General features: G+C 50.8%; 1 protein-coding gene across 1 annotated transcript; it reads right to left on the minus strand.

Moving 5' to 3' along the window:
- Nucleotides 1–547: 547 nt before the first annotated feature.
- DUSP1 (dual specificity phosphatase 1) lies at nt 548–3233 on the minus strand. Its single transcript, XM_077137656.1, has 4 exons — nt 2589–3233; nt 2166–2311; nt 1586–1805; nt 548–1203 (listed from the first exon to the last, which is right to left on the minus strand). The coding sequence occupies exons 1-4, from the start codon at nt 2953–2955 to the stop codon at nt 833–835; spliced, it is 1104 nt and encodes a 367-aa protein (XP_076993771.1). The 5' UTR covers nt 2956–3233; the 3' UTR covers nt 548–832.
- Nucleotides 3234–8840: the final 5607 nt, after the last annotated feature.

Raw genomic sequence — 8840 nt, forward strand, 5'->3', positions numbered from 1 at the left:
TTTTCAAGTTAGATCTCACTTTAGCTACCTGGTAACCCAGGCATCTTGTGGGACCGGGAGGTCACCAAGGGCTATGGAATGAGATGTGAAGACACATTCTGTAGGCCCATGTCTACATTCTCCATTTCGTTAGCAGGGTGGGAGAGGGATTGGGTAGAGCTGCCAAAGAAATCAAGTATTGAGATTTTCAATAGAAATACCATAATTTATTCTGTAGTATCAAAAAGTCATCCTTATGTAACAAAAAGTCTTCTTAGAAGAAGAAATATATTATTTCAGGTCATAAATAATCAAACATACAACTGTTGGCAACTTAAAAAAAAAACCACTGGTGTTTTCCATCAGTGCTGAAAACAAACCTGCTTAGGCTATATGTACAGGATATTACAGTACTCAAACACAAAAATTGAGGTATTTGGTTCTTCTAGGAGTAGACAATGACAGTTGTGAAGGCAGACCGCCTACACAAAAATAAATAAGGTATCTTCTCATATGCATGTGTCGTCAGGAATGTTAATACTGGTACGTCAAGCACAAAGTTTCAAAACAAAGGGAAACAGGCTCATGCACCGAGTCCCCTTTCCCTTTTGCCCCTTTTTGTCAGAGGGACTTGATGTGCCCACTACATATTGGTCCCAAATGTGAGTTCAGCAAACGCTAAGGTATCACTGTGACGGTGGTTTAGGAACCCAGTGGAACTCGGGTGAAAGTAAATAAATAAGGACAGGCTCTCATGAGCCCCCCGCCCCGTCCCTGGAGTTATTGCCATTTCTCCTTTGAAGAAGGAGCCTGGAGTCCTGGTGGGTTATGTAGATCACCTCCCGTGGCCTTTTCAGCAGCTGGGAGAGGTCGTGATGGGGCTCTGAAGGTAGCTCAGCGCACTGTTCGTGGAGTGGACAGGGATGGAGACGGGGAAGTTGAAGACGGTGGTGGTGGAGGCGCCTCGGTCCAGCACAGCCAGCGCAGGGCTTCCGGCCTCTGCCGAGCAGTGTGGGGCCAGGACTTGGGACTCAAACTGTAGCAGCTGGCCCATGAAGCTGAAGTTGGGGGAGATGATGCTTCTCCTCTGCTTCACAAACTCAAACGCCTCGTCCAGCTTGACACGGTTAGTCCTCATGAGGTAAGCGAGGCAGATAGTGGCTGAGCGGGAAATGCCCGCCTGGCAGTGGACAAACACCCTTCCTCCAGCATTCTTGATGGAATCTGGAAAACAAAGGGTGGCTGGTTATTCAAAAGCCCTGGAGAATGATCCCAACCCCAGCAGAGAGGGTCTTCACCTCTCTGCCATACTGTTCATGGAGGTAAAGACGGGCTGGATCTAATCTAAACCTAGATCCAGCTTCTCCACTAGACAGACTAATCTTGGACAAGTCAGCTCATCTTTCTGAGCCTCAGTTTACTCATCTGTAAACTGGATCATCAAATCCACATTCTGCAAGGTTGTTGCCCACACCAGATTGGCATTTAATGTCTGGATGCAGGCTGCAGAGAGTCTCATTCAAGTCTGTGCCATGGAGGGCAGACTCAGTGGCTGGAACTGGGAAGGGAAGAAGGCTGAGAAACCTCAGGTTTTCATTCCATTTACCTATGAAGTCAATTGCCTCGTTGAACCAGGAGCTGATGTCCGCCTTGTGGTTATCTTCCACAGGGATGCTCTTGTACTGGTAGTGCCCCTCAAAATGATTGGGGCAATTGGCGGAGACGTTGATCAAGGCGGTTATGCCCAAGGCATCCAGCATGTCCTTGCGGGAAGCGTGATAGGCACTGCCCAGGTACAGAAATGGCAGGATCTCCACTGGGCCACCCTGAAAATCGAGGAATGTCCGACACTCATCAAGTTTGTCCAAAGCTGATGTTAGTGCCCGCACCCACAGAAACTCTCTACTGGGAAGTCAGCTTCAGATACCCAGTTCTTCTGGGTACTGTTGTTGGAGTAGCAATAAATAGGTGGACTAAACTCATTTGCTTGGGCAGGTCCAACAGGTTTATTTCTGTAGAGCCAGCATTTCCAGACTCAGATCATTGAAAGGAGGAATATATAATCTTCCTATGTCCCCTCTGTTATAAATAAAGCTGCAGATCACTTTCTCTGTTCTCACTGGCACTGGTCTCCCAGGCCTCCACCAGCTGTTACTTCCCCCTTCTGGCATGGGGCCCCTACTAACCTGGTCGTAGAGTGGAGTGCTGCAGGAACTGCACCCAGATTCCGCGCTGTCGGGGACGCTAGTACTCAGGGGGAGGCTAAGCCCCATGGGGGTCGACTGTTTGCTGCACAGCTCCGGGCAGGAAGCTGAAAAAGCTTCGTATCCTCCTGGGAATACAAAAAGACATTTTTTTTCCCCATTAGTACCGCTGCGACCGGGCACCTTCATACACTCCCCCACCCTCCAGCGCTGGAAGTTTACATCAGAGCCCAGGCAGGTCTTTGTTTCTAGTGCCAAACAAAGCCAATGAAAGGTCCCCAGAGATAAGATTCCAGCGCCCATGCGCTCCAGGTGGGACAGCCCCCCAGAGGCTGAGGTCCGGAGCTCCCCGGTAATGCCGCAGGGGGGCGTGGGGCCCGCCCCAGAGCCTCCCCGAGGGCGTACCTTTGAGGAAGAAGACTTGGGTTGCGCGCGCCTCGCGACAGAGCGCGCCGGCGGCCAGGGCCAGGGTGCCGTCGCGTTTGGCGCCGTCCAGGGTGGTGCTGCGCTCGTCCAGCAGCACCACCGCGTGGTAGGCGCCGGCCAGCAGCCGGCCGCGCAGCTCAGCGTTGGGAACGATGTGCTCCAGGCCCATGGCGCCCTTGGCCCGGCGCCGCACGATGGTGCTGAAGCGCACGTTGACCGAGCCGGCGATGTGGCCGGCGTTGAAAGCGAAGAAGGAGCGGCAGTCGAGCAGCAGGCACTGGGCCGCGCGCTCCCGCAGCAGCGTCCGCAGGCCTCCGGCGTCCAGGGAGCCCACGTCCATGACCATGGCCGGTCCCAGCGCCCCCAGCGTTGCGGGTCACTCCCACGTCAGCCGCCGAGCTCTTTGTCTGTCCCCGGAGGCTCGGGGCCGGGCGGCGGCTTTCGAGGAAAAGCCCGACCCGGGGTCTGTTTGAGCCGAACCAAAAGACTGCCTTTGAACCGAGCGAGGAGGCGAGGCGACGCGCCGCACTCCGGGCCACCTCGATTTTCTACTACCCTTGCTCTCGATTGTCCCTCTAAGATGCGACGCGCCCACAAGCCCGGCGTCCTTCGCAGCGAGCCCTGCCCTGGGGAGCGCGTATATAAATTCCTCTCCGGGGGCGGGGCGGGGCGGGGCGTGCGCGCAGGCGGGGGGCGGGAGTCTGTTTGTTTGAATGGTGGTCACGTGACCGGGCGGTGACGTCGCCCGCCCTACCCAGCCTGGCGCCGCCGGAGCCAGAGGCGAAGACGTCATCGGCCCCGGAGCCGAGTCCGTTCGCAGCGCGCTGGTTGGGGCCCTGGCTCCGCGCCGGGCCGTCCGACCTGCGCCTGGCGCGCCCCCTCCCCCATCCCCCGGGGACCCGGCCCGCGCCACTCGCCTGGCCCCAGCGCGGAGGAGAAGGACGCGCTGCCAGCCGAGGGCTGACCGCCGGGCTGCTGGCGGTGGGGAGAGCTGCGGGTGTGCTTCCTCCTCTCCCTCGCCGCCCTTCCCCCTCCATCGCTCTCCGTCTCCCCCGCCCGTCCCCCCCGTCCCCTCCACACACGACGGTGTCCCCTTCCCCGCGTGCCTGCCGCCGCCGGGAAGCGCAGAGGGGCTTCCTGTGCCTTTGCATTTCCTCGTCACTAACAGGCGGGGAAACTGAGGTCCCGAGGAGAAGCGAGTGGCTCACCCGGCATCACACGGCTCGGAAAGTGTGAAGCGGCACTTTGGGCTGAGGGTTGGAGACAGAATAACAGCTTGTCGTTCCTACCAAAAGCGATCGGGGTGACGTCGGGTGGAGCGGGATCGGGAAAATGTCCCCCTCTTTCCAAACTTTCTCTGATGTTGTTTTTTACTTGTAAAAATTTTTTTACATGTAGCAAAATGCGCTCTAAACATCTTCCGCCATCTCAAACAAAATGATTCCTAGTCATGTGGTCACCATAATACTTTGAGCCGAGGAAGGCGGGTCAGGGGGGCTGAAAGCCGGGGCGGGGGGTCGCGAGGTGGCAGTTGGGATTCCGGGGTTCGAGGCTTGCCCCCCGCGAACCCTTAGAGCCGCTCGACAGCGCCCCCCCCCCAAAGCGCCACAGCCCACGTTTCTCGTCACGCTCGCTCAAGACCGAGTTTCTCCATCCCTTTCTTTATTCCGAAATGTGTGCCGATGGAGCACCTTACTGTCCTCTGGGCTCGGGGGTTCCGGCCGGGAACGGGAGAGGTCCCCAGCCCCGCGCCCAGGTCCCTGCCATCCTTACAAGCCGAACTCGAAACCCCAACCCGCGGCGCCTCTAGAGAACTTCCCGGACCGGGACACCCCCACCCCCCACCCCAGCCAAACACTTGGGCAGATCCTCCCGTGTGGCCCCCAGCGCCCTGAGCGCTCGAGGCGGCCCCCTGGGCAGCGGGGCCGGCTGGGGCGCCATAGACCTGGCAGGTACACAAACATAAACATTGCGCCACCGCGCCCGGGTGCCGAGGCGGGAACGTCGTGCGGTTTCTTCCTCTTGCACTCCGGGGGATTTCACCCTGTGTCGTCGTCCTGTCGATGGGATGACGGGAGGCCACTTCTGCATTCGCCTCGCTTCGCGCTCTTCCGCACACTCGCATGCTCAGACTCTCCGCCCAGGTTCTATCCAAGTTCAAGACCCTGTGCGCTTTTTTTTTTTTTTTTTTAAGGGCGGTTTCTACCTTCAGATAAACATTGGTCCGAGGTTAGCAGCAAAGAGGTCTCACAACATGGCAACACCCTCCCTCTGTCTTTCAAAAAAAAAAGGAAGAAAGAAAGACAAAAAACTGCATTCTTTGTTATCCTACTTATTCAGCTGAGAGACTCAACATATTTTATGTGTTGAATCATAGAATGTTAGCAGCTGCTGACTTTTCACTGCAAACCAACTTGATCTGCCCCATATTTTTTTTTTAACCAGTCTAATGACCTTCTCCCATCCTAAATTTTACAAAGAAAATATTTTGTGTGTATAACGGTGGCACATTCTGGCTCGAAGTCGGGTACTTGCTGACCTGGGGAGATTTTTCCTCTCATCTTGGCTAGAAAGAACCCAGAGAAGTGGCCTGAGCCTGCAGGGTCATTTTGCTACTGGATGAGCCTCTGTGAGTTTCTCCCCTGATCCCCCAGCTCCCATCTGTGCAGTGGGTATTCTACGGGCTGCTTCAGAGATGGTTGAAGGCCCAAGTGAGAGAACCCAGGCCGTACCCCTCCCCTTCTCATTACGATTCACCAAATCTCTTGGTTTTCCCCCTTCCCAGCACAGCAGTTCTTACATGATGGTGCCACTGTGCATTTCATCTCAGTGTCTGGTACCAGAACCTGCGGAGAAAGTCACCACAAGGCAGCAGCTAACAAGAGACACTAATAGGTGTGTCTCATCCCCAGCTCAGGAAATGTCACCCCTTGAGACCAGCTAACATAATGGCTAGGGTGAGGGGGTTTGTGCAATTCATCTGCCCTCAGGTAGCAAATCCAGGCAGTGGAGATGCTGCTTTTAGCTGGGGATGGAGCCAGCGAGGTTTAGCACGGACCAGACTATTACAGTTGCAGAAGGAAGGAGAAGAAATTGTGTGCCTGGCAGGCAAAGGGGCATGAAGGAGGATGAGTCAATGGATCTAGCTTGGGGGAAAGAATTGGGCTTTTCTATAGATGGTAATTAATATTTTAAAATTTCACCTTATGTGTGAGACTAAAGCAAAAAATGTTTGTTTGGTACAAAATTTGTATTTTGACTAGTGCATTTCCTAATATAACTTATGTAGATAGCTTGATTGAACACCATAAGTACTTGGAATCTTAGGTAGGACATGAGATTTTGTTGGTTTGTCCAGAGTGATGCCCTGATGAATCCCAGAGTGATTTGATCAGTGAGTGGAAAAGTATTTGCAAAGTCCCCTTCAGGGAATGGTGAGAACGGGGAGAAATTCAACTTCCCCACATTGAATTCTTGATATTCTCATAAGCAGTGTGGACAACCAAAGCTGTAGGCTGAGCCCCCAGTCTTGGGTTTGTTCATATGAAACTTAACCCCACAAAGGATAGGTCAAGCCTACTTAAAATTTAGGCCTAGGAATCACCCCCAAGAGAGCCTCTTTTGTTGCTCAGATGTGGCCTCTCTCTCTCCAGCCAACACAGCAAGCAAACTCACCACCCTCCCCGTCTACATGGGACATGACTCCCAGGGGTGTGGACCTTCCTGGCAACGTGGGACAGAAATCCTAGAATGAGCTGAGACTCAACATCAAGGGATTGAGAAAACCTTCTCGGCCAAAAGGGGTAAGAGAGAAATGAGACAAAATAAAAATGGGTGAGAGATTCCAAACAGACTCAAGAGGTTATCCTGGAGGTTGTTCTTACGCATTAAGTAGATATCACCGTGTTATTCAAGATGTAATGGAGAGGCTGGAGGGAACTGCCTGAAAATGTAGAGCTGTGGTCCAGTAGCCATGTTTCTTGATGATGATTGAATAATGATATAGCTTTCACAATGTGACTGTGTGATTGTGAAAACCTTGTGTCTGATGCTCCTTTTATCTACCTTGTCAACAGACGAGTTAAAACATATGGAATAAAAATAAATAATAGGGGGAACAAATGTTAAAATAAATTTAGTTTGAAATGCTAGTGATCAATGAAAGTGAGGGGTAAGGAGTATGGTATGTATAATCTTTTTTTTTCTGTTTTCGTTTTATTTCTTTTTCTATTGTCTTTTTATTTCTTTTTCTGAATTGATACAAATGCTCTAAGAAATAATAAACATGCAACTATGTGATGATATTGTGAATTAGTGATTATATATGTAGAATGGAATGATCATATGTTAATGTTTTTTTTTTTGTTAAATTTTTTTTAATAAATAAATTAAAAAAAAGAATTGGGCTTTTCTGACCTGGACTGTCCCGATCTAGACACACTTAGAAATAGACCTGGAGGCCAGGTCCAAGGCTTTAGGCTGAGAGAGCCTGGCCTGGACTTCTCATCTTTAACGTGTGGCCCTGGGTAAGTCATTTCCACCTCCCTAAGCTACCCCATCCTCTTCCCTAAAATAAAGATAACATTTTTCAGCCAACACAACAAGCAAACTCACCACCCTCCCCCTGTCTACGTGGGACATGACTCCCAGGGGTGTGAAGCTTCCTGGCAATGTGGGACAGAAATCCTAGAATGAGCTGAGACTCAGCATCAAGGGATTGAGAAAAACCTTAGAATGAGCTGAGACTCAGCATCAAGGAATTGAGAAAACCTTCTCAGCCAAAAGGGAGAAGAATGAAATGAGACAAAATAAAGTGTCAATGGCTGAGAGATTCCAAGCAGAGTCGAAAGATTATCCTGGAAGTTATTTTTATGCATTAAATAGATATCACCTTGTTAGTCAAGATGTAATGGAGAGGTTGGAGGGAACTACCTGAAAATGTAGAGCTGTGTTCCAGTAGCCATGTTTCTTGAAGATGATTGTATAATGATATAGCTTTCACAATGTGACTGTGTGATTGTGAAAACCTTGTGTCTGATGCTCCTTTTATCTACCTTATCAACAGATGAGTTAAAACATATGGAATAAAAATAAATAATAGGAGGAAGAAATATTAAAATAAATTTAGATTGAAATGCTAGCGATCAATGAAAGTGAGGGGTAAGGGGTATGGTATGCATGAATTTTTTTCTGTTTTCTTTTTATTTCTTTTTCTGAATTGATGCAAATGTTCGAAGAAATGATCATGATGATGAATATGCAAGTATGTGATGATATTGTGAATTACTGATTATATATGTAGAACGGAATGATCAAAAGTTAAGAATGTTTGCGTTTGGCATTTTTTGGTATTTAAAAAAAAATTTTAATTTTTAAAAAAATAATAATAACATTTACCTCTAGGGGCTGTGGGAAACTCTGCAGGAGAATGTATGTTAAAGGATATATTAGGATTGCCACTACTCTATAATCCTGCCCTCACCCTGTTCTCCAAGCAGACTTCTGACCTGTCCCGGGGTCACAGTAGGAGAAAGGTGGGAGTCCCCACAAAAAAATAATCAGACCAGCCTCCCAAACCAGATTGATCAAAACTGCAAGGCTTGCCTGGGCTGGAACCCCCAGGGCAATCTGATGATAATGGGCCCAGCCCTCTGTCTGCTGTGTGACCTTGGGCAAGACACTTAACGTTTCTGAGCCTTATTTGTAAGGTAGGACTAAGGTGGGAATCTGTAAGGTGGGACTAAGGCAGACAACCTGTGAGAATGGGGCCTGATGTGCATCAGACCCAGAGGAGCTGATCTCAGGAGAGAGAGCCAGGTCATATCGATCACGTTCATTCTTTCAGAACCCACAGCCCTTTTACTATCTCTCCTGTGCTGTGTGGCGCTGGTTCCTCCCTTGCTCAGTGCCTACTCATGGTTCCCCATTTCCCACCAAATCCTCAGTCAGGCTTCTAAAGCCAACCCTTGGCCATCCACCTGGACCAGCCTTTCCCGCTGCTCTCCTTGATTTCCTTACTGGGCTCCAGGCACACTCAGGCCAGGGATTAGGGATGGGGAGCTTGTGTTCCCCAAATGTGTCTCGTCCTTTTCCACCCCAACACCTTAGCTCATGCCGTTCCCCATCCCCTACTGGGGTGCCCCCCCTCACCCCACCCCCCGGTTTCTCCAAGCTCTGGTACCCCTCAGTCCTGAAGGACTTTGCACGAACATTCTGGGTGTGTGAAAGTCA

The sequence above is a fragment of the Tamandua tetradactyla genome, chromosome 20 (assembly GCF_023851605.1).
Source record: "Tamandua tetradactyla isolate mTamTet1 chromosome 20, mTamTet1.pri, whole genome shotgun sequence".
In the NCBI taxonomy this organism is placed as follows: Eukaryota; Metazoa; Chordata; class Mammalia; order Pilosa; family Myrmecophagidae; genus Tamandua; species Tamandua tetradactyla.

What these genes read in the sequence shown, in the direction of transcription:
- DUSP1 (XM_077137656.1), bottom strand. Translation starts at nt 2,955, where the DNA reads ATGGTCATGGACGTGGGCTCCCTGGACGCCGGAGGCCTGCGGACGCTG. An exon ending in CCAAGTCTTCTTCCTCAAAG is followed by an intron (nt 2,312 to 2,588) that starts GTACGCCCTCGG and finishes TTGTATTCCCAG; the next exon opens with GAGGATACGAAGCTTTTTCA. An exon ending in GCACTCCACTCTACGACCAG is followed by an intron (nt 1,806 to 2,165) that starts GTTAGTAGGGGC and finishes CTCGATTTTCAG; the next exon opens with GGTGGCCCAGTGGAGATCCT.